Source organism: Mixophyes fleayi, chromosome 10 (assembly GCF_038048845.1).
Source record: "Mixophyes fleayi isolate aMixFle1 chromosome 10, aMixFle1.hap1, whole genome shotgun sequence".
Taxonomy (NCBI): domain Eukaryota; kingdom Metazoa; phylum Chordata; class Amphibia; order Anura; family Limnodynastidae; genus Mixophyes; species Mixophyes fleayi.
Window position 1 is genome coordinate 59,781,380 of NC_134411.1, and position 26,680 is coordinate 59,808,059.

The 26,680-nt window shown below is 41.8% G+C and overlaps 1 protein-coding gene across 4 annotated transcripts in view; it reads right to left on the minus strand.

The window, feature by feature from the left end:
* DUS2 (dihydrouridine synthase 2) overlaps positions 1 to 26,680 on the minus strand; it is a 326,095-nt gene that overhangs the window by 276,936 nt on the left and 22,479 nt on the right. For all 4 annotated transcript variants that reach the window (XM_075188820.1, XM_075188819.1, XM_075188822.1 and 1 more), the window contains exon 4: positions 16,357 to 16,448. In XM_075188820.1, coding sequence (XP_075044921.1) covers positions 16,357 to 16,448 — 92 coding nt within the window. The remainder of the gene's footprint in view (positions 1 to 16,356; positions 16,449 to 26,680) is intronic.

Sequence of the window (26,680 nt, forward strand, 5' to 3'; positions counted from 1 at the left end):
CCTTCATATGAAAGTGTTGTCAGACAGCTTTTAGATTGATGATCTGCTGCCCACGGACGTAGCCAGAGTGCCCTTCTTGCTACAATCGCCGAGGTCATACTCCTGAAAGAAAAAACAATCGTATCCAACCAAGCTTCACACAGGAAATCAACGCTTTTCTGTATAAACTCTAAGGATTTAAGAAAATACAATTTATCTTATCCTCAACGTCTGTATGTGGCGTACTGGCCCACAGCCTCAGGGCTCTAGATACCGAAGCCATGGCTATCCCAGACTTTAGAGTTATGCCTGAGGAGATGTGTAATTTCCTGAAGGAAGTCTTCATTCTCCTATTCATAGCATCTTTAAATGGACCCCCATCATCCCATGGGAGAGTGGTCTTTTGAGGATAAGCCAGCTATGGCTGAATCTACCTTAGGCACAGAACACCAGTTCAGCACATCTTCATCGCGAAAAGGGTACATACAAGGATTACTCTTGTCTAAAGCCTGACGTTCTTTAGCAATCAAGTCTTTAACCACCTTATGCGTATGGAGCACTCTAGACTTTACTTTGTGCTCTGAAAACAATGCAAAGTCTTTCTGGGCTTACCCATGTGCATGCGATTTCAGTGTGCACGCCCGCCAGCAGTCTTGCTAAACTTCAAAGAGGCAGACTTGTCCGGCACTTGCCCTGCTGGTGCTATCCTCCACACATCCAGCTCAGAGGAAAGCCAGAAAAACCTCCAGGTAAGCCCTGTCGAAAAAAATAAAACAACAAACACTCACTACACTACCTGTCCTATACACTGCTGAGACAGGAAGAAAAGACACTGAGGAAGAGGAGGAGTTACCTTATATAGGAGCCAGGTGGGACAAAATTCTTCCTGTTTACACTAGTTGATTAGGGATTAACCCATTGTAAGGGCTGCCATGGAATAGGGAACGGAAAAACAATTTTCTCTCTTGTTGGAACATAAAAATATTTGCATATGATGGTGCCACATTAGAACCCATTGCACAGACTGTAAGTTGTAAATAAAATTGACCATCAAAGTAGAAGAAATTTCTAGTTAGTGTTTGTTCCAATAATTTCATGAAAAAATCAATATGTGGACCTGTACTTATTGGATTATTTGATAAAAAGTTTCTTACTGCTGCAAGTCCATCTATATGAGGAATGCTGGTGTATAAGCTACATACATCTACAGTGCAAAGCAAACTGTCTGTAGGTAACGGTGGTAAATCTTGCAATTTCAACAAAAATGAGGTTGTATCTCAGATATATCGGCTCCTTTTGTATACATGGTTGCAAAAGTTTATCCAAAAATAAGGCAATAGGTTGGTATAAAGACCCGCGGGCTGAGATGATAGGCCTGCCTGGTGGCTCCTTGTCATTTTTTTGTATCTTTGGAACTGTATAAAACAGTGGTATAATCGGAAACTTCTGCATCAGTGCATCACATGTAGACTTAGAGATTGTGTTACTGTTGGTAGATTCTATAAGAAGTAAATCCAATTCCTTTTTGTACATATTGGAATGATCACTGGTTAACATTACATATGTAGTAACATCATTTAGTTGGCGATATACTTTCGATTTATATTTGATGGTATCCTGTATGACAATAGCACCTCCTTTGTCAGTGGGGCGGATAATAATGTTGGTATTTTTATTAAGATCTTTCAGTGGCTTAGCTCTTCCTTAGAGAGATTTGATCATATATGTCCTTTAGAGGTCTCATTATTCACTGAATTTTCAAAAAGTCTTGTAAAACATTTAACGGAGGCATTATAGGAAGGAGTCAAATGTTGATTTTCGTTTAATGATGGAACCTCGTGACTCCTCATTAGCAGCTTGTTAGCCAGAGTTGATGTTTTTATCTGTATTAAAGTACTGCTTCAATTTTAATTGACGATTGAGCTTCATAATGTCAATCTTACAACTTAGTTGACCTTGTACATTAGTGAGAACAAACGATAACCCACAGGTAAGCACTGTTGTCTCTGCTTGAGTGAGCTTATGTGAGGAGAGATTGAATATTAGGTTCTCTGTGTGTTGTAGATCCTTCTTGACCTCCCTCTTCCACTGACCGCCCCTTCTGGTGGGTTTAATCTTGAACCTCCTAGTTGTGCCCTTGCAGTCAACCTTAAAGGGGGTCTTTTGTTTGAGAAATTGTATTTATTGGCAGAATTGCCACCATCACTGCCACTGATTGAAGAAGAATACTGTGTACTAGAATATGTTGCTTGACGAGATTGCCCTCCTTTAGCGACTCTAGGGGTTCTGAATCGACTATTTTTTAACTGATCAGCTCCAGTGAGCTACGGATACACTTTTTGTTCTGTATAATCTCTATTTACTTTAGGCAATGTATCCTTTTTAAAAGAAAGGAGTTCTTTTCTATATATTTCAACCTGATTTTGCAATTATTGGTGTCAAGTTACAAACTCGTTATGTGTTGAGCCTCAAATGATCCGAGATTTTCTTTAATTGCTACCATTTCTCTCTGACTCCAACAATAATATTAAAACCAAAAAACATTTATTTAAGATGGCCACCCACCGGCTGCAAAATTCCATGTTATATAGATCACTAGTAGGAATATTTTTTATTCTAAACCCTCTGGATATTTTCTTTTCTCAATGATAATCAGATAAAGTGACACCATGCATGTAAAAGTCAATTTCACGTTTCTTTTATTTCTTCTATAGTGGTTGATACTCTAGTAGTTAATAAATTCTCTTTAACTTTTAAATTTACTATTTTATCAGGCAGATACCATTTTTTGTTTTATTAAGTGGAGCTACCACTCTCCCATCTTTATTATTCCTTATTAAAATATACATATATAAAATAATACTATCATAGGTATTCTTGCATAAACCCTAATCTATAGCAGTGAAATAATGTTAAAAAATAGATAAAGAATAAGTGCAGTAGATAAAAATTGTGTAAGATAAAATAATGTTGATCATCCCCTAGGTGGAGCCAGCTTGCCAAGTCTATATATGTAGAAGTAAGGTACTTCTTAAGCAGTAATGTTATATCAATAAAGTATTACATTGGTCCTATGTGTTTGATTTATTCATCACACAAATTCAGTGTTTCATCATTTGCACCAATATTATAAAAATTGTGTATCTCAATAACACTTTATCATTATTAGCACATTTACTTTATATCATTCATATATTGCGCATGCATCCATCATATATATATATTATAATTAAGAAATAATAAAGATGGGGACATGGCTTGGCAGCTCCACTCAATAAAACAAAAAAAAAACAAAGCGCGTCAGACAACCACCAGCAGCAGCTGCTTTCAACGACAGGCTTCTTTTCAAACACAAAACCAGGTCATTAGCTTTAAAGTTCTGACAGAGTGGGACATAGTAGCAGAGAGAAGTGCTGCGAGGCACTCGGATCCCCTCTGGAGCTCCCCGCCGAACGGACTCTGCAAACTCAGCTTCTGCTGTGTTACTCTTGTGGGGTAAAGATTACATCTACACTTTCCCAATAATTTAGAATACTGCATTCCCTATCTACCATTTGTTCCTCCAGTGCCTGTCAATAACTATTTGCGATTGTGCCGCCAAGTACAACATTGCTACCAGTTCCTACTTTATGGCCAAGTCTGGCATACGATCTGGTGGTACGGAACCTGTTATAGTGGTGCTCTCCGGTTGCATAACTCACCATTATCCAGCCTCAGCACTTGTTCAGTGCTCGTATCATTTTTCTAAGATCCCATGCTTCCATTTCATTATAGACTGAAGTCTGCTTGATCCTGGGCACCAACTAGTGGCTACATGTTTTAAATGCAGGTTAGACACTGTAAATTTGTACTTCATAGCATGTGGTGGCTGTTCAAATTATTGCAACATATATTCAGCATTTCACTCACTGGTCATTAGATCTATAAACACTTTTGCACTGAATTCTGTACATATTTCTGCCTCAAATATATTCTTATGAATCACCTTATCTTGGGCAACCTCCTTCTGCCCTCATGTAGGTTTCCTGACACCGACATTGCCTCGTAAGCTTGTAATCCTGACTTATTTGCTTTTTATTGTTTGACTTATTACGATGTGATGCTTCATTTAGTCCTGTGCGTGGACCACCTTTTGTTGGATCATCTGTGTGCCTAGCTAGTCGTGTGTACTCCTAACCTCTCTCCACTCGTTATGAGAATGCCAAAAAACAAGAAAATAGGCTCTTTATTGCTTGTGAAATACCTTACCCCGAGTCACCTCGCCTCGTCCTAACCATCTTTACCTGGTAGTGATTCTGAAATGGGCTCTTTGGTTGATGGCCCATCAGCTCACTCTACTAAAGTGGACATTGCTGCCCTTCTTTCCAAAATTAGAAAAATTAAACAGGTCATTAACACCGAGGTGGCCAAGGGTATGTCCAATCTTTCTTCTGAGGTCTTTGATATTGGCAATCAGGTTGACATCTTATCAGCGGCCTCATGACGTAATTGTCTAATTCCAAAAATCCTCAAAATAAGAATTTACTTCTATACTAGACAGTCTACAGGCCCTTGCTGATAATCAGGAAGATGCTGTGAATAGAGGCAGGCATAACAATATCAGAATTGGTAACATCCCATAGACTGTTGAGGTGCCGCAATTCAAGGACTATTATCTCCAGCTCTTCTGTATGCTGACCCCTCCATTTCAGACGACCTGTTCCTGGTAGACAAAGCCCATAGGGTGTTTCTTCCGCTCCCGGTCACAAGATACCAACTCCCCAAGAGATGTTATTCTTCGTCTACACTACTACAAAGCGAAAGAACAAATCCTTTGAGAAGCTAGAAGATGCCTGGAGATCCTCATGGACGGGATTAAAATTACGCTGTTCCAAGACCTAGTCCTCACTACCTTACTGAAACGAAGAGAGTTGAACGAAGTGTTTTAGACCCTTAGAGACCACAACATAAAATACAGATGGGGCTTCCCCTTTGCCTTCTAGTCCAAAGAGAGGGTAGAGTGCTGTCTGCTAAATCCAGGGAAGAGGCTCGCTCTCTACTTCAGAAACTGATCCTCCCCATGCCTGCTTCATCATCGCTAGAGCAGTCTTCGGAGCACGGCGTTACCCCTCTACCACAGAGAGCTCAAAGGCAAGTTAAGCAGGCCAACTCTCCAATCACCTGAACATTCATCGTCTGTCATATTTGGGCTCTACCAGCCCCTCGTTGGACCTTCTGTTAATACTTGGCCGAGTGACTTTTGAGTTTATACAACCTCAGGACTTTTATGTTTGCTTGTGTGTCCTCTCCTTGTTTTATTCCTACAGGTCTACTAATCATCCTGGACCTCTGCTACTCATCATCAAGACTACCAACCACATAGCTCTCTATTTTGGACCCTGAATTCTCATTCTCTCAAATGCTGTTTTTACATACTCATCTGTAGATAAGTCTAATAATCCTTTATGTTTATCTTCATACATTACACACCATGTTTACCTAGTTACATACTGCTGTTTTTTAGTGATGTTAAATATTGCACTGATGTTCCACTATATTTCTAATTTATGTTTTGGTCCTCTCACTCACCATGGACCTTTGAGGTTTTCACACTTCTTTACTTCATCTGGCGGATGCCAGAGCCACACTACTCCCCTCTGGTCTTTAGGACCAACCTCTGACACCTTCAGCGACTAAGCCATCTTTTTTCCTAGGTCTGACCTCTTGGGTTACTCATATTCATGACCCTAGCCCTCATTTCCTTGCCTTCTCCTACTCTTTCCGGACCCCGTCTCGCACGTACTCTTGAGGCCATCCTTCTGGGCTCCCCGTGGCACGAACACCTCATTTCTTTCTTTATGCTTTAGCAGTTTAACTCCATACCTATGGCTATCAAAATCTTAACGCTTAATGTAAAATGGCTGAACTGTCCATGGAAGAGGTCCACTCGGTTTTATACTATTAGACAACTGAAGCGCGACATAGTGTTCTTATAAGAGGCTCACTTCTCTGGCCCCCGCCCTCCTGAAGTTAAATCCATACACTACCCTTGCTCTTATAGTGCCCGTAACCCTGTTCGAAAGAAGAAGGGAGACTTTAATACTACCCTAGACAACAACCTGGAAAGATCCTCACCTCTCCCTCAATCAAAACGCTAGCTCTAAGGACCTGGGGTCCCTTCTTTCTCAACACCGCTTATTTGATGCATGGAGAGTCAGGGAGCCCACCACAAAAAACGTTTAAATTTCTTTTCACCAGTCCATGGCGTGCACACACATTTGGACATGGTATTCCTGTGCGTTGATCTAGCTCAACATATACTTGATGTGGATATTCTCCCTAACAAATGGTCAGACTATGGCCCGGCTACAGTGGACGTCATGGGCCCTCAGATGGGGAGGAAACAGTTCTCAATGTGCCTTAATGACGGGGTCCTACTTAACCCTCACCTCAAATCACAGATGGACACAGAAATCAGAGACAAAGGCCGACTCTTCTATCTCCCCCAAACTCCACTGGGATGCCCAAAAAGCTGTAATCCGAGGTAATCTCATTAGAGCGGCTGCGCACCATAAAAATTGAGAACCCAGAAATTTCTGGTTTCCATGTTTGTAAAAAAAAGTGTTGATAGAATTTATAAAACCTCAGGCCTACTGGAGGTCCATGCTAAACTTGTAGCACCAAGGGGTGAGCTAAATCTTTTGCTCTCTACTAGAGCAGAGAATTCTCTTAAAGGCCTAAATCAAATCTTTTATGAAAAAGTTGATAAAGGGGACAGACTATTGGCGTCTAGGCTACAATCTAAACTTTCCCAAAGCAATGTACTACGTATCAAGCCTCACTTAGATGGTATTACTCACTATCCAAATCAATAACAAAGGAATTTAGAAGGTTTTATAGTAAACTTTATAACATGTCCCATCTCTGACCTCGGCAGAGGCCTCTAAGCATTTCCTTTCCCTGTGCCACCTGCCCAAACTCCTGTCAGCTGCAATTCAGCAATTAGGGGCAGACTTTACAGTACAAGAAATTTTGATATCAAAAATTTTAAAATCAAACAAAGCGCCAGGTCCTGATGATTTCAAAGCTATTATAAAACATATAAACAAGCTTCTTTCGCTTTATATTGCTGACTTGTTTAATGGTGTACTAAAGGATGGCTCCTTCTCAAAGAAAGCTATTGAGGTACGTATTATTGTCATCGCAAAAGAGGGTAAAGATCCATCGGATTGCACCTATTATAGACCCATATCACTCTTGAACACAGACTTCAAGATTTATGCGAAAGCCCTTGCAGATCGCCTTAATGCAGTACTACCCTTTCTGATCCACAAAGGCCAGGGGGTAAATGTAAGCAAGAGTTTTCCGGCGGGTTTGAAAAACCAATCAGATTCTAGCTATCATTTATTTAGTACATTGTACAAAATGACAGCTAGAATCTGATTGGTTGCTATAGGCAACATCTCCACTTTTCAAACCCGCTGGAAAACGCTCAGCTTGATACATTTACCCCCTGGTGGGCTTAATACCAGGCCATCAGGCATGAGAACACCAGAAGAATTGTTAGTCTCATTCACTACATCAACTCTGCTTAGCTGGCCCTTCATGCTGAAAACTATAAGGGCATTCGGTTTTGAGGGCACTTTTCTTCAAGGTATCAAAAGCTCTAGACTTGAACCCCTCTACTAGGATTTCAGTAAAATGGAGTGATCTCTTCCCCGATCTCAATCACCAATTCTCCTAAGATATCAAAGGTGTTATGGTCACCTCCGAAGAGTACAAACTTATTCACAGATCACATCCTCGTCATGTTAACTTTTCCCCACACCTCACTCCCAAATCTGTTTTCCACTCTCGCAGCTTATGGCTCAGCTTCTGGTTATAAAATCAACCTATCTGAAACAGAGTCCCTCGCTCTCCACATAGCATCTCCGACCCTGGGTCTTCTTAAAAGTAACTTTAACGTCTCCTGGCGGCATACTAAATTAAAACACCTAGAACTCTATATTGCTTCCCATTACGAATCCTTATATGCAGAAAACTTCCTCTCCATAATTAAAGCAATTAAATTAGATCTGCTCAGGTGACAAAAACTAATCATCTCCTGGCTGGGTCAAATAGTCGCCCTCAAGATGAATATCCTGCCCCGTTTGCTTTATCTTTTCCAAACTCTCCCGGTGCAGGTATCTAGATCTATCCTAATCCATGTGAATCGATGGTTCTCTCAATTTGTGTGGCAGCATAAACCTCCACGCACTAGTTTCACTGATCTGCATAGAGCAACGGTTAGCGGCGGGAGGGGATTTATGGACATCTGCTTATACTATATTGCTACTCACCTGAGCCAGGCTGTGGCTTAGTTTACAAAATACCAAGGCCCTCGTTGGATTGATCTGGAGGCCTCCTGTTGTCTGATATAGTCCTTAGGCTCAGCTCTGGGCATCACAATGAGCACAAGATTTCTTTGGTTGAGATCACACCCTGTGGCCCTTTTCACATATCAGATTTGGGATTATTGCAAGCTCCACTTCGAGACCACCTCCACTCATTCCCCTATAATGCCTCTCTGGGACAATCCCACATTTACCTCAGGACAATGCTTCAAGACCTGGCGGTGGAGAGATCAGGATGGTGGGGGGTGTTTTACATGCAAATCATTGTATTTCACTACCGATGCTGTGGGAGAAATTTGACTTTCCTAATGTTAGCCAGCTAGGTTATCTCCAAATGAAACACTATGTTGATTTCCTTCCTAAACCTGATAAAACAATACCTTTAACCTCCTGGAAATCTTCTGTGTGCACTCCCCTCTGCAAAGGTGGATTATTTCCACACTGTAAAATCTCTTTATCTCCTCAACCAACACACTCATCCATGAACTCAGGTGGGAAGCTGACTTGGGCAGACCACCAGATTAGGACACTTGGGCAACAATTAGAGAAAGACTCTCTAAGACATCCATCTCATGCATTGTCAAGGAAAATGCCTAAAAAATATATTACCGTTGGTATCTGGCTCCACCAGGATGGGAAAAAAAAAATCTATGGTTCCACCTCTGACTTATGCAGAGGGGCTGTGGGGAACAGGGAACGTTTCTCCATGGCTGGTGGTCCTGCCCACGAATCGCCTTTCTGTGACGATGTTGCTGCGCTCATTAGCGACGCTACTACCATCCAGGCCTGCAAATGTCCATGGTCATTTCTCCTCGGCTCCCCTACTAAGGTCCTAGATAAACATGAAGACAAACTGTCCATTCAGATCGTCAATGCAGCCAGATGTCGAGTTGCGAACCACTGGACAAATCCTGATCCGCCCTCTAGACAGCAATTACTTAATAAAAGTTCATATCTGGCATTTATGGAAAAAAGCTATGCATATCTAAATAAGAAAAACCCACATATGATCCCAAATTTGGGGTGACTGGTTCCTTTATAATGGTACTTCCACTCCCGCACACTCACCTGACCATCCTCAGAGTGTCTCAGCCCTCCTCCTGTGATTGATATTTAGTAGATTACACACTGCATACTGTCCCCGAGAGTCCCGGATTCAGTCTCAACACTCCCCCACCCTCCCTTCTCCTGCCTACTTCTCCTTTACCCTCTATATACATAGTGACACTTTTATACTATTCTCCAATGTCTATTTCCAATTTTGTGCTACTGTACCCAATATATATGTTCATATTGTGCAATCATTCTAATCAAATTTGGTGAGCTCTTCTTGCCTTTACTGATATTTTGACCACGTCAATTGTTTGTGATTTATGTGACGGAACTTAATAAAGTCTTTAAAAAAAAAAAAAAGAAATAACAAAAGATGAACTTTAAAAATAGATTTTCCAAATGTAGTAAATCAACATTTTTCCTTTTGGACCTAGGTGCCTTCTTGTATTTCCAATTCTAGTGTCTTGTTCTATCAATACTTATGAGTTGGAAAAGCACTCTCTCACCAAAATAAGTAATAATGAATATTATTATAGAAATGAGATGAGCCTCTGCGGATCTTTCTCTTTTTATATAACTATAAATAGACCTGCCAGCTGTTAGATTTTCATACTGCGTTGGTACGCGGAGTTTATTTCAAAATGTATTTATTCTTTCACTGTTTACTTGCAGAGGGTCCTGTATAGATGCCGGACCTGCTCACATTGCCGTTTTAATTCCGGCATTTTCACTGTCTGTATTTTATCAGTGTCGGAATTTTTTCCATGTAGGTATTTAACCTGTCGGGATTTCTTCCCTGTCATTATTTACAATGTTAGGTATTTCCTCCTTGTCAGTATTTTGATTGTTGGCATTTTCATATCAGTCATATTTCTGCAGGGACACGCAGGTCGCGGTCCTTCCTAGAGTCCACAGCGAGGTACAAGGAGGTGTCAGACAGGCTGGGTCAGCAACGTTCAGGTAGAAGAGGTACAAAGGGAAATCCAGAAGAATGGTGAGGCAAGCCGGGTCGGTAACTTTCAGGGAGAACAGTACAAAGGCAGAATCCAAATAGAGGTGGTCAAACGGTCCGGGTCAAAAGGTCACAAGCAGCACGAGGATAGTCAGGAACGAATACAGCAACTGGTATACACAAACGCTGGAGACAGGAAGACCTGATACTCTGGCACTGGTGAGAGGGCTGGAAGAGGTTTAAATACTGTGGTAACCCAATCAGAATCAGCGCTGCAGCGCTGTCATACCTGCCGCCGGGAATCCTGTTCATAGCGTCCCGTTGCCTAGCAACGGGGCGCGTCATCACACCCAGAGGTCGGACGGCAGGGGGATCCGGAAGTGATGCGTCTGGTTGCTAGGCAACCAGACGCGCTGTCAGCAGACAGGCGGCCGTGCGGAACGGCGCCTGACAGTATACCCTCCTCTTCTTCCTCCTGTTTCAAGGAACCTTTTAAGAATTCTAGGAGCGTGAAGGTCCTGCTTGTCCACCCATGATCTCTCCTCTGGGCCAAATCCTTTCCAATGGACAAGAAATTGCTGTTTGCCACGAAGAATGCGAGAGGCCAAGATCCGATTGACTTCGAATTCTGTTCCAGAAGAGGTTTGTATTGGTGGGGGACGACAGGGAGGTCGATAGAATTTATTGAGTACCACTGGTCGTAGTAATGAGACATGAAAAGTATTATGACATCTCAGAGAAGGAGGAAGTTTCAATTTAAAGCATACATGATTAATTACTTGCATGATGGTGTAAGGGCCAATAAATCGAGGAGCCATCTTCATAGAAGGAACTTTTAGTCTTAGGTCCCGGGTGGATAGCCATACTTGGTCTCCCACCTTTAAGAGAGGAGTGGCCCTCCGATGACGATCTGCAAAGATTTTGTGATGCTGAGTAGCCTTGAGTAAAGCCATCTTAGTCTTAGCCCAAATGAGAGAAAACTCCCGATAAAGAGTATCTACGGCTGGAACCGGTGAAGAGGACACTGGAAAAGGATCCGGAAACACAGGATGACTTCCATATACAATAAAGAATGGGGAGAATCCGGTAGACTCATGAATGTGTTGGTTATGGGAGAACTCCGCCCAAGGAAGGAATTGAGACCATTTATTCTGATTGTCAGAGGTAAAACAGCGAAGAAATGTTTCGAGGTCCTGATTGATTCGCTCCGTCTGTCCATTGGTTTGGGGATGATATCCCGAAGAGAATTTCAATTCTATGTTCAATTTCCTACAAAAGGTTCTCCAAAAACGGGATGTGAATTGGACTCCACGGTCCGAAATGATCTCCTTCGGGCAACCATGTAATCTGAATACCTCCTTGATAAAGATATCTGCCAGACGACTGGCCGTGGGCAGTCCAGTTAGAGGAATAAAATGTGCCATCTTCGAAAATCGATCAATAACCACCCAGATAGTGGTAAACCCTGCACTGTGGGGTAGGTCTGTGATAAAATCCATGGCCACACTTTCCCAAGGAGCATCGGGGATAGGGAGTGGACGAAGAAGACCTGCCGGGACTCTTCTACAAGTCTTGTGTTGAGCACAAGTAGTGCAGGAAGCAATAAATTTACAAATATCGGCACGTACAGTAGGCCACCAGAAGCGACGGCAAAGCAACAATGTTGTCTTCTTTATTCCAGCATGGCCGGCAATGCGGGATGAATGAGCCCACTGTAGGGTCTTGAGCCGGAGATGAGGTTCCACAAATGACCGGCCTGGAGGAGAGGACGTTTTGGTCCTAGTGAGGGCTACAATATTAGAAGGATCAATAATATGCTGAGGAACCAACGGTCTTAAGCGATCAGAATCGTCAAATGAGCGAGATAATGCATCTGCACGTCCGTTCTTGGCTCCAGGGCAGAATGTGAGCTTCATGTTAAATCGAGCAAAGAAGGATGCCCAGCGGGCTTGCCGAGGATTAAGGCAACGAGCCTCTTGAATGAACACTAGGTTCCGATGGTCGGTAAACACAGTAACAGGAAATATAGCCCTCTCCAACAGATGTCGCCATTCCTCCAGAGCCGCCTTGATGGCCAGCAACTCCTTGTCCCCTATTCCATAATTACATTCACTTGGGAGAAATCGTCTGGAGAAAAACCCACACGGGTTGTGTGAGCCAGCAGGAGACTCTTGAAAAAGCACCGCCCCAATGCCTACAGAGGATGCATCTACCTCTAAGAAGAAGGGTCGTTCTTGATCTGGCTGGGACAGAACTGGAGCTGAAGAAAATGCTTTCTTTAACGTTAAGAAGGCAGACATGGCTTCCGAGGACCAAACCCTGGGGTTGGCAGTCTTCCTGGTTAAAGCTGTAATGGGAGCTATAATGGTGGAGAATCCCTGAATAAATTAGCGATAATAGTTTGCAAAGCCAATGAACCTTTGAATCGCTTTAAGGCCTTGTGGCTGAGGCCAGTCCAGAATAGCTGACACCTTGGTGGGATCCATACAAAGACCTTGACCCGACACAATGAAACCAAGAAAAGGTACCTGACTAATCTCAAACACACATTTCTCCAGCTTGCAGTAGAGGTGATGTTTCCGGAGTCTACGCAAGACCTCCTTTACTTGTTCCCGATGAGTTTTCAGATCTTTAGAAAATATTAATATATCGTCTAAATACACTAACACAGAAGTGTATAACAGGTCATGAAAGATATCGTTAACAAAGGTTTGGAAGATGGCTGGGGCGTTGCAGAGGCCGAAGGGCATCACCAGGTACTCGAAATGTCCATCTGTGGTGTTAAAGGCCGTCTTCCATTCGTCCCCCTTCTTGATGCGAATCAAATTATAGGCCCCACGGAGATCTAATTTGGAAAAAAATTTAAATCCACTGAGCTTGTCAAAGAGGTCAGAGTTGAGAGGTAGTGGATATCAATTTTTGACAGTGATGCGGTTGAGAGGACGATAATCAATACAAGGCCGAAGAGACCCATCCTTCTTCTTAACGAAAAAAAACCCTGCACCCGCTGGGGAAGTGGATTTGCGGATAAATCCCCGTTTCAGGTTTTCCGTGATATATTGAGACATGGCTGACGTCTCTTGACGAGATAAAGGGTAGGTCCGCCCTTTGGGGATGGGTTGGTCAGGAGACAAAACAATAGCGCAATCCCAGGGACGATGAGGAGGCAAGATCTCCGCTTCAACCTTACTGAATACATCTTGGAATTCCATATAGGCCTCAGGAAGATGGGTTAGCTCGGAATGAGCCATCACTTGACATCTTGAAGGCAAAACTCTGGACAGACATTCAAAGCGACACCCTGAACCCCACGACATAACTTGAGCGTGGTCCCAATCCATCTGAGGAGAATGCTTTCTCAGCCACGGTAGCCCCAAGATGAGGGGGTTAATGGACCTCGGCAAAACCAAAAGTTGGATCATCTCGCAATTAAGTACCCCTACCATCAACCGAACAGGAGAAGTCACGGAGGAGACGGAGCCGTGGGTAACACGACTACCGTCGACTGCCGTCAGAGATAACGGTTGAGGCAATGGGTTTAAAGGTTATTTGGAGCTGCGAAGCTAGATCCGCCGAAATGAAGTTCCCGGAGGAGCCGGAGTCCACAAAGGCCGTGGTGGGAAAGGTACCCTTAGGGGTGCTCAGGATGACAGCCATCTGAAATTCTGGGGAATTTTCTTTAGAATAGGGAGCAACTGTGGACTCTCCTAAAACGGCCTCCCCGCCACCGTTTAGGAGGAAGAGTTTCCCGGTTTGTTGGGGCAAACTCTTAGCAGGTGTCCCCGATCTCCACAATACAGACACAGGCGTTGTTTGAAGCGTCTCTCCCTCTCTTCAAGGGATAATTTAGAGCGTCCTACTTGCATTGGTTCGTCCACTGGCAGGATGGGATTTTGGAACTGGGGTGCTAGCCGTGATATGAACCGTTTGCCAGAAGAGCGTTCCTGCGTGCGCTCTTGGTAGCGCAAATCCACCTTTATGCACATGGAGATGAGGGAATCTAGCTCGGCCGGGAGTTCTCTGGAAATTAGCTCATCCTTAATCCGGTCAACCAGACCTTGCCAAAAGGTTGCCACCAGTGCTTCGTTATTCCATTTTAACTCGGAAGCCAGGGTCCGAAATTGAACTGCGTATTGCCCCACGGACAGGTCACCTTGGCGGAGGTTTAACAAGCTAGTAGCTGCAGAAGCAACTCTTCCGGGATCGTCAAAGACTTTTCTAAAAGCTTCAATGAAGGAGTTGGAGCTATTAAGAAGTGGATCCCCTCGTTCCCATAAAGGTGAGGCCCAGGCAAGGGCTTGACCACTGAGGAGGGAGATGAGAAAGGCTACTTTGGTGCGTTCTGAAGAAAAGGCCCCTGGGTTGCACTCAAATTGAATGGCACATTGGTTCAGAAAGCCCCTGCACTTCTTGGGATCACCGTCAAACTTTTCGGGTGTTGGGATGCGTAAACCGGAGGCCGCTGTAGAGACCGTAACCACACTGGATGCTGTGGATGCAGAAGAGGTTATGGCTGGTGTAGCGGGTGAAGCACTCTGAAATGTATCGAAGCGGGTAGCAATCCCTTGGACACATTGTAGGAGATGCGCTCGGGCTGCTTCTTGTTGCTCCACTCGCTGAGCCAGATGCAGGAGTAGGTCTCGAGCAGACGGTTCACCAGACCCCTCCGTTGTCATGGCCAGAGTATACTGTCACGACTGATAATGGGTACCTGCTGTTGTTGGCGCAACTCAGAGGAAGGAGTCTAACGTGCCCCTGGTATTCACCAGGAACCCCCGCAAGGAAGTATGGACTCCGCTGCAGGGACACGCAGGTCACGGTCCTTCCTAGAGTCCACAGCGAGGTACAAGGAGGTGTCAGACAGGCTGGGTCAGCAACGTTCAGGTAGAAGAGGTACAAAGGGAAATCCAGAAGAATGGTGAGGCAAGCCGGGTCGGTAACTTTCAGGGAGAACAGTACAAAGGCAGAATCCAAATAGAGGTGGTCAAACGGTCCGGGTCAAAAGGTCACAAGCAGCACGAGGATAGTCAGGAACGAATACAGCAACTGGTATACACAAACGCTGGAGACAGGAAGACCTGATACTCTGGCACTGGTGAGAGGGCTGGAAGAGGTTTAAATACTGTGGTAACCCAATCAGAATCAGCGCTGCAGCGCTGTCATACCTGCCGCCGGGAATCCTGTTCATAGCGTCCCGTTGCCTAGCAACGGGGCGCGTCAACACACCCAGAGGTCGGACGGCAGGGGGATCCGGAAGTGATGCGTTTGGTTGCTAGGCAACCAGACGCGCTGTCAGCAGACAGGCGGCCGTGCGGAACGGCGCCTGACATTCCCTAAAAAATAATCTAATAATGCCAACAATTAGTCCAATATCACCAAGTATTCCACAAATACTGGACTTTCTACAGCAAGGGTCTGGCTCTTGATTTTCAGGTCTCAGCATTAAGCCTACTTCTGGATGCAAGATTATCATTATTTTAAACCATCTGTAACACCATGGGACCTTAACCTCGAACTTGACTCATAAGTAACAAGTCCTTTTGTACCGTTGCAAGAAATTGGCCTCAATTGGCTCACTCTTAGGATGGAATTCAATTTCCTGTGAAGAGCATACAATATCACAGCAACGTCTGGAAGTGCCCTTGGATGGAAGCACAACTCACTCTCAAGCAGCAACTTAATAAACACCTTGTCCTGTGGGCACTCCAAAAAAAAAAAAAAGTGTTTTGAAGACTAGACATATGTAAGAGGGTGGTGCTCAAAACCTTTAGAATATTGAAAGTGCCTATATCTTATAGAAGTGTAAAAGTGTGGGCCATGCAAGTAATGGCAGTGAAATGATTTATTCATCATATTTTTTTCACAAATAATATTTATTTTAAATCTAAGCAGAACAATAGCTGTGCGATTCAACCTAAAATTGGAACCAACAACAAGCTCTATGACCGCAACATTACCCACATTTTCCTGTTTACATCTCAAAATAAGAAAGGGTCTTACCATCTGGAAAACAATCCGGCCTTTCTCCCTCTCACAAGTCTGAAAAATTACTCTCTCTGTGGGAGCCACGTAGTCCACGGTCTGGAGAACTTCTGTAAAAAGTGAAAATAAATGGTTGGCCTGTAAAATTTTGTTCGGAGCATTGTAGTCGCTCATATACTCAAATGTTGTGAATTTATATAACATTTTCCTCAATCACTAACAAAAAAAACCCCATGTATAAATATAGGAACTCAAAGGACAGATGTATATGAAACAACAGTGTATGTAGCACAGTAAGATACAAGACTATCCTTTAGCTACTTTTGGTTGTAATGATTATGTTTCAACACAGGTTCCATGTACCTGCAAAAATGAGTATTGTGGTCCTAATGGAGAAAGTTGCAGTCTATAATGATAATTCATTATAGACTGCTACTTTCTCCAGATCACTCCGCTAGGTGATTTCTTGAGACACCCGGACTATAGTTGTGTTTAAGTTATATGGAACAAGATAATAAGGGCTGAACTGAAGTTGAATTCAAGCATTTCAGTAATCTTCCTTTAGTCTCTACTTTTTTTGTGTTTTTAGTTTTTGTTATGGAACTTTAGGTAAAAATACATATGTATTTATTTTTTTAAATCTAAAGCTGGGTGGAAGGGAGGTTGGAAGTTCAAACTATGACCCATTATGATATAATTGACCAAAGGAAGACTAAAACAAGTAAAGTCACTCAGAACAAATACTCTGCAAACAATGTTTCCACAGACAAAGAAAGGGAAGAGGGGGGGGGGGCAATAAACTGGGAACTGTGACAGCATTTAACAGAGATTTTAAGTAAAGTAGCTTGATGGCTTCCTTTTTTTTGAGATAGCAGAACAGCAGTACTGTCATTTTAAAAGGGGAAGAGTAATGTTTAGGCTTGTTTTAACTGTAACATGAAAGTGAGCTATATTCAAGAGGCTGGTTAAAATATGAGTACAAGAATAAAAACAACCCTATCTTATATAAAAAAAACAAGAAATGCAGGGGTGCGGTATGAAAGACTAATTTACAAAAAATGGAAGGTCTGCAAATATGTTCATTGCGAGGTAGCTGCAATCTGACACTGAAGTATATAAAAAAAATATAGAAGAGCATGTTGTTTTCTTTCATTTCCCTTGAAATCACCCCAGGGTTAAAGGCGGTGTGTTTTAAGACTTCAAAAAGGGTATATTTACTAAACCTCGGGTTTTAAAAAGTGGAGATGTTGCCTAGTGCAACCAATCAGATCCTAGCTGTCATTTGGTAGAATGGATTAAATAAAATGATATCTAGAATCTGATTGGTTACTATAGGCAATAACCACTTTTTCAAACCTGTTTAGTAAATATACCTTAAAGTGTAGCACTCGATGGCTAAATCAGAGTATTTCAAAATACCAAATCTTTGTTTAGAGTTCCAAATAATGTGTGATTCCATTTCTGATAGCAATCAACCACATCTCTAGATAATGCTGTGTGTTCTAAGGACCATTGTTAAAATAGTAAATAAAATTCCTTAAATGATTAGTCATAGTGGCATACATTTGCTATGTCTTAACCCTGAAGACACAGCGAATGAACTCGCAAATTAAAGAGTAATGTGTCATTTTAAGGATGAAATTAGAGAACATTTGCTGTTAATTTAATTTCCTTGGGATACTGCATGGCAGCCATAACAGATGGTCAGCTGAGTAGAGACAAGAAAAAAAAAACAATACTGGAAGGTATATAGTGCGACACCTTCTTCCCCTGGTGTCTTCGAGAAACTTCCCAAGCTGTTCCTGAAAAACATCGAGAGACACGATTGGTGGGAATATAAAGATGCTGTGGAGTATCACCAGCAAATGAAATGAATGGTAATAATTCTTGTTTCCTTATTAATACTGTGACGGCCATAAGAAATGGCACGTACCAAAGTAATACATGAAAAAGAGATAGTGCTCCAACAGTGCCAAGTGAAAAAACTTTTATTGAATATCTTACTCTATGATTTACCTTCCAAATTGAGCAACAGGAAGTTGCCAACGACCTTGTAGCATGTACTGTGAATTTACGGCACCACAGATCCATTACTTTTATCAACCTAAACAATAAACACTCAGATCCATCTTGTTTGGATGCAGCGTGTCCTTGTGGCGGTCCAACAGGAAAGGCAAATAATTGATGCTTTTTCTGAATTGTTTTGTTCTGGAGAGAGAAACAAAAATTTCTCTGTCAACATCCAGGGCTCAATTCATAAAGGCACGCATACTGAGTGCATCAAGCAAAGTATTAAACGCACGTATTTAAACTTTGCAAAGTCACGGATTCATCAAGGAACGGATCTCAAAATACGTGTGATGTTGAAAACGGGTGTAGTTCTGCTGTGCACTACTACATAAACCGCTGCAGGATACGTCCAATAGTTATGTGGATTATAAGTTCGCACAGGAACAGAAAAAAATTGAGTTGGTCATCTGTTAATAATATAGGAATTAATGATAAAAAAAAGAAAACAAAACAATGTTTGGTTATTTTTTTGCCATGAAATACATTTATTAGGGTGGCTTTCATGTCTACTGGGCATAAAATAAATGTATATGGTTGCCCGAGATTGCAAACAAATGTTCTAGCATGCATACAAGATAGTCCCTTCTTATCAGGACTTAGACTAGCCCTTCAGCTGAAGTTAATCCGAGATGGCTAAAGCTGAACTCGGACTTGATTTTGTGTACGAAACGTTAAAAATCGGCTGATATGTGCCTTCGTGACTCAGGCCCCCAGGGTATGTAAATTTGAGGTCTTTGACGTTAGTTAGTTGTAGGCAGAGAAATGGAAGTATGATCTTCTCATTTAATGGAAAAAGTGGAAACTACTTTCAATAGGAAAGCAGGACTAGTTTCAATTGACTTTTTCGTATAGATACTCCGAAATGGCTCCTATTACATGTCCTCCACAGGACATGTAATTGCCCCACGTGATTGTTACCAGAAACAAAACTTTAAGAGATACTTGAGTGAGACCTCTGGTAAAGGCTCAAAGGCGTCCAGGACACCATTGACAATCAAATGGTGCAGAAATAATTTAATACGAAGACAAATGCTCTACTGCTTGGAAAAAATAAAAATCATTGAAAATTGAGATCCTCAGACACTAATCGTGTGTCCAGAAAAACAGGAAGCAAAGAAACATGAACCTTTAGAGTGGTGATGCCGCTGTTAAAACCATTGTGAAAAAAATCTTGAATATGTCGAATGTTAGCACAAGTAGGATCTTCCAATTTGGACTAAAGAATGCACCAAAGAATGAACTAAAATTTGCACCAAAGAATGAATCGCCTCCAAATCCCATAATAAATAGAGGGAGTGTTTTTGCTTTCTCTAGCTTAAAAAAGGTATTTAATCACCTATTCAGACTCCCCCTTGTGCCTCAACTGTGACTGATTAATCTCTACACCATTACAAAAAAAAATGGGGATACCTAGATTTGGATGCAGAGCTGGTCCTTGGTGCAGTAGAACAGACCTCAGTGTCCGTATCTAAGGCTATTCTTGGAGCAATTTCTAAGCTATTGTAAATGACAGACAACCAGCTTTGGTGTTCCGAGTTGTTATCATTAACTTTATTCAGGGGAAATTCAAACTTTTTTATGCAATGACCATTCCCACTGGATGGATCTGCTGAGGTAAACTGCTACGCCGTTTTCCTTTCTTACCACATTATAGGCAGCAGTGTATCCTTACCTTTTGCATGGCCATAATTATGGATTGTCTGAAATTTGAATATGTTATACTAAGAGAATAACCTTCTGCTGCAGACACACAGTGAAAAAATGAATATACAATAAAGATAGAACACCGGTCACAATAATTAAAGAATTTTAGAGTACTCAAAATATCATTGTAATAAAATATACTGCACAGACATAGAACATCTCCAATTCTGGCTTTATACTCATTTGAACACCGTTTCCTTTATGGAGTATCGGACTTTATTTATGCATTTACATACGCATTTGTGTTTTCAATGCGTATGTTACATAACGGTTACTGGTTAACCCTTTCTTATCTGTTGTTATATCTTGTACACACGATTGCAATTGGGTTTCAGTGCACTGATTTCTTATGTACTTTTGCATACTTTCATTGACATATGTGCATTAAGATACTTTTTTATTAAATATATCTCATTATTTCTGTTTCATAGTTATTATACTTTGCGCTTAGAGTTGTACTTTTGCATTCAAATAAAGAATACGTTTTATTGATATAACTCAGATCACCGAGTACCCCATGACAGAACAAACTTTTTCCTTTTGTAAATCTTTTTGTATGAATTGTTCCAATGGCCTCCACATTCACCAGATAGTAATCCACTAGAGCACCTTTGGGATGTGGTAGAACGGTTCAGCCGATAAATCTTTCATTAACTGGGTAATGCCACCAAGTCAGTATGGACAGAATTTCAAAGCAATATTTTCAGCACCTTGTTGAATCCATGCCACAAAGAATTCAGGCTGTTCCGAGGGCAAGGGGAAGGAAAAAAAATAAATCACATAACTATATAATTAACAGTTTAGGTAATATTACAGAACATATTAAATATTCATCAGCTCTATCAATTAGGGCATTCAGGGAAAGAGACCCCACTACAAATATCCAGGATGTATCTCTCATACACAGCTAACCATAACTACTTCCCCTTGTTACAGTCATGTTCAACGTCAATAGGAAAATCTCCTTTAGGACAATCTGATGTGTTTCGCAGATTGTTTGATTCCCTGTTAAATATTTCACATATGTTCTAGAAAAATTATATTAAGAGTAGTCCACCCTGAATGAACTCAGCTGCTGCATCGCATTAAAAATATCACATTGACTGACAATTAATAATACAGACAATATGACTTTTTTTTTAGTGGTGTACGAATTCAATTATGTGCATTTGTGTGTAACAAATTGAAATGTAATGCAGATATTCCTTCCACATATGCAAAAAGCATTTTGTTTTTTCAGGTTATCAAGACAATCTATTTGCTCAGATCTTAACATATTTTTGTCATTTAAATAAAAAAAAAAAAACTCGAGGACAAAAATTTATTTTTTCACTATGTTCGATCTCCTAAATACGACTTTAGCTCATTCAGATGTATCTGGTCTTAAAATATCATCTAATTTCAGCACGGAACAAATATCTATAATAAGTGTTGGTGGGAAGAAATTAAAATCAAATATTGCTTCTTCAGAGATTCTTATACTTATCTAGAACATATAATCCATATCTGGCCAGGTTCCCAGAGTCCCGGCCATCTTGAAATGGACTCCGGCACCGCTGTCGGAGTGGTTAAATCACCGATGCTAGGCGCCGTATGAAATGTTAGTAATGAGAATGTTTTATCTTAAAATAAAAATGTATGTTTAGGGGTGCGCTGCAGCGCTGGCTGGATAGCAACAAATGGGTTAACCCCCGGTGCGTAGAAGCCGGTGGTTCTAAATGTATTTACTTGAATAAATGTATATAAAGGATTGTGTATAGGGGCTGCAGCACCGGTAGTTAGCCGGCGTGCATCAAGGGTTAACCCCCCAGAATGTAACTATGTGTATTTTAAATGTAAGATTGCAATGTATAATAAAGAAAAGTGTACTTACCCTGCCCGTCGGTCCAGAGGGGGCTGCAGGAGCAGCCCTGGATCCTTCACCCCCCAGCAGCCAGCTTCCACGGGAGCCTTGTGGAATCCAATGGGTCCAGGATGTCCAGCGCCTCCCGGGAGCCCCAGGAGCTAGCTGGAGCTCAAAGAGCTTCAACTAGCGATAGGGCAGGGACTGTTGCCCTGGGATCTGGCTGCTCTCCAATGGTACTATTTTCAGCCAGGGGGCAGAGCCAGACCCCGGAGCCCAGTCCCTGGAAGTCAGTTTTGGCGGGAGATTTAAAAGATAAATCTCTCACCCCAGACAGACAGGCACCAGGGGAGGAGAGTGGGCTGAGCCCCCTCTCTCTGGCAGCTCGGACAGGGAGGAAAGTATACTCCCCCCTGCCACTAGCATCCATGTAAAAAGGTGTTGACCTCTCAGGGTTGATTCCCATGCAGGCATGCACCCTGATTGGTTAAAGGGACAGGAGGGCGGTTTACCTCCTGCTAAGCTAGTAGCCAAAAACTGTATAAAAAAAAAAAAAAAAAAAGCACTGTTTTGTATTGAAATTCGCTCTTCTTGTTAAATCTGACCTGAATACTGGTATCTTCAACCAGTGTGAAAGCAAATTAACATCACTTGCTTCAAAGACCTGCTTGAGAACTTCTCCATGCTGAAAATCCTGTGACCTACAGATTAGACCCAAAATATAATCCGTTCCCGACTGTTTCTGAGGTTTGGACCCAGCTTTCCGGTGCCATCGCTCTGCCCGCTACCCAGCAGCTCTGGCCACTGTGATGGGCCAGGAGGGATCCATCCACAGCAACCCTGATTCAGGAAGAGGTCAGTGGTGCCAGCCCAGGTACACCAGCAGCGGGGTGCACTAGCAGCGACAGTTACCCAGAAGGAACCCGGATCTGTATGCCGGTAAGGAGTCCAGTGGTGGCAGCATTTGTAAGGCCCTCCTACTGCGGTTAGAAGGCGCATTTGGGATAACGAAAGGGAACAGTGGCAAAGTAAGCCCAGCTGGTTCCCAGCAGCAACAGACAGGGTGGCATAGGCGGTCCATCCTGTCACACCATATAAAGCCTTTAATCAAGGAGCACAAATGCTAATGTCCCACTGTGTGTGGCAAAGGTCATAAAAAGGTTATAGATAAATCAGACAAAAGGACTAGATATGTACAGATATTAGTTGCCTAAAATTTTCTACAACTGAGAAATTGCTTTAAAAGAGTTAATAAAATGGAAAACTGTAATTTTCCTTAATCTATTTTTAAACCCAAAATAAAAAGCAAGGCATCTCTGATCTGAGAGAATCTCCCTGACCTTCCAAAGCTGAAAAACTGGCTTGTATGAAGCTCTGGGAATGAGATATGGGGAGTAATGCACAAGGATATCCTATTTGTAATGCTGAATATTTTTTTAAATAAATACACAAGTAAAATTACTTGTATAGTTGGTACCTTGCTGACATCAGCTTTGCAAAATATATATGTTCCTTTTAGGAATTCTACTTAATGCTGGAGTCTATGTGAAGAAGAAGGGCTCATCTACTACACTTGGGGAAAATGGAGTCACATCAATTAATTTTAGGTTAAATTTCTTTCAAATATGGTCTATAATTCTTAAAATTAAAGCTCACCTAAGCCCACAGTTTGCACTCTTTAGTATTAGTTACAAAGGCTAAATTCTGTGATCATACACCAATCTAGTACTTGGTAGAGTACCCATTGTCCCAAGAACAGTCTGAATTCTTCATGATATGCATTTAACAGGGTGCTGGAAACATTTATTAGAGAATATTGAGCTTATAAGATGATAGCATTAAAAAGTTGCTGGAGACCTGTCAGCTGCACATTCATTCTGCGAATCTCCCATTCAGCCACACCCCAAAAGGTGCCCAACTGGATTTGGGGACTGTGGAGACCATTGGAGTCCACAGAACACATTGTAATGTCCATGGAACCAGATTGAGATGAAGTGTGCTTTGTGACATGGCAAGTTAACCTGCTGGAAATAGACATTAGAAGATGACTGGCCATGCTGTGGAATTTAAATGATGCACAGTTGGTATTAAGGCCTAATGTGTGAAAACATTTCCCGCACCATAACACCATCAACACAAGACTGAATGGATCAAATGATTCATGTTGTTTACACCAAATTATGACCCCATCATCTGAATGTCACAGTAGGAATTCATCAGACAAGGTGATGTTTTTCCAATCGTCAAGTGTCCAATTTTGGCAAGTCTGTGCTCACTATAGCCTGTTTCTTGTTCATAGCGGAGAGAGAAACTCCATGTGCTCTTCTGCTGTTGTAGGCCATTGATTCACTTCAAGGTTCAACATGCTGCAAGTACAGAGATGCTCTTCTGTATACAACTGTTGTAACACATGGTTATTTGAGTTGATGTTTTCTTCCTGTCAGCTTGAACCTGTCTGGCTATTCTCTTGTGACCTCCCCAATGCTCTATAAAACTCAAGAGACTGTTGTGGGTGTAAATCCCAGGAGATCAGCAGTTTCTGTGATATTGGCACAAACACTCATTTCACGTCAGTAACTTAGATCACATTTCTTCCCCATTCGGTATTTGATCTGAACAACTGAACCTCTCTACCAGGTCTGCATATCAGAAGATTGCCGAGTTGCCATAAGATTGGACGATTAGATATTTGCATTAATGAGCCAGATGTACCTAATAAAGTGGGAACTAAGTGTATAGCATCCCTCAGGAGTATAGCTACAGGTAAGAATTTGAAATCAAAGTTACCACCTAGCATAGGAGAGATAATCGAGAGGGTCTGTTCACAAGAATAAAATGAGGTACAAAAACTGCATGATGACAGCTGGCCTCCTCACATTCTTTTAGATTATGGCTTATCACTGCTGGCTGTCGCTTTATTGTACACACAAACTCTTCTAATTAGTGTGTTTGGTTATTTCAGCCCCATTCATTGCTCACAGGTGCATAAAAATCATGCATACAGCCAAGCAATTTCCAAGTTAAACATTAGCAACAGAATGGGTCGTGACTTTCAATGTGGCACAGTCATAGGATAACACCTTTACAAAAAGTCAGTTTGTCAAATTTCTGCCCTCCTAGAACTGCCCCAGTCAACTGTTATTGTGAAGTGGAAACATCTAGTAGGAGCAACATCAGCTCAGCCACTAAGCAGTGTGCTAAACAAGCGCACACAACGGGATTGTTGAGTGCTAAAGCACGTAAAAATATTCTGCTGCAATACTCATTGCCATGTTCCAAACTATCTCTGAAAGAAATGTGAGAGCAAGAACTGTTCAATTGGAGCTTCATGCCTAAGGTCGACTGGAGTGGTGTATAGCACACCATCATTGGAATCTGGAGCAATGGAAACAAATTCATTGGAGTGACAAAACACGCTTCACCATCTGGTAAACAAATCTGGGCTTGGCAAATACAAGGAGAACACTTCCTACCTGAATGCATATTACCAACTGTAAAGTTTGGCGAAGGAGAAATAATAGTCTAGGGCTGTTTTTCTTGGTTTGGCCCTGTCACGAACTCCCAGCCTGTCCAAGATACAGCAATCTAAACAGCTGGCCATGACTGGCATCACCTTAGTCACTTCGCAATGAATACACCTTTTCTGCCACCATGAAGGATTTATTATGGTGTCCTTACTGTCACCAGAACCACTTATTAATGTTTCACACTTAAATCATATACACATGTAGCATGAGCTTCCCTGGGCTTCGTAAATTCACAAAGAATCACGGAGAATACACTAGATTACATTTATTTAATCTGAAAATGGTTCCAAGGCTTAGTTACAAAAATTAATAACAAGACATACAATATGTTGCGCAGATAAGTTTCAGAAAATAAAATAGGAACTAAAATCAGAGCCACTACTTACTAGTTAAGGACTGATGTGTGAGGGAACACAATTGAGGAAAATGGGACATTTCAGTCTTGATAGACCCCCTCATGAGAATTGCACACGTTATTGTCTAAGTCAGTAGATTTTAAACCTTTTTTCCACATAGCTCTCACCCCTCACTTTTGGAGTTTAGCTGTCAATAAGGACAGATTGGTCTCCCAAATATCACAGGGCTTTCAAAGGGAGCTAGGGATGTCCTGAGATCGGGAATGTTCACAGGACCTTGAATTCTCACCTCTGCTCTGCTCTGCTTGATGCTAGATGGTTTACAACTTTGGGGCTTCAAACTCGTCCAAGATCCTATCTCTCCCTGGTCTGGATATTTTCAACAGATTAATGACACTTACATAAATTCAAACACATGTCATCTAGCAAAGCACACATTGAGATTACATTACAAGGTTACATACAATATATATTGTCATGAATTCAACAGAAAATAACAATTAGTCATTAGATATACTAGATAATCAGCACAGGCCCACTTAGTTCCAGTGAAAGGAAATCTTAATGATACAGCATACAATGACATTAGAGAATTGTATGCTCCCAGCTTAAAATGATTGCTAATCTGTTTACTGACAACTGTGAAAAATGTTTTGACGACGAGACTGTTTCATCCCTTTATAAAACGGATTTCCAACTGATGTGTCCCAAACAAAATCTGTGCAGGGATTGGTTAGTAAATCAATTATTGCAGCTAATCAAAACCAAAATCCTTTCTATTAGTATAGAAACACCGTGTACTACAAATAACTGCCATTGATATGCTAGCAAGCAAATTAACA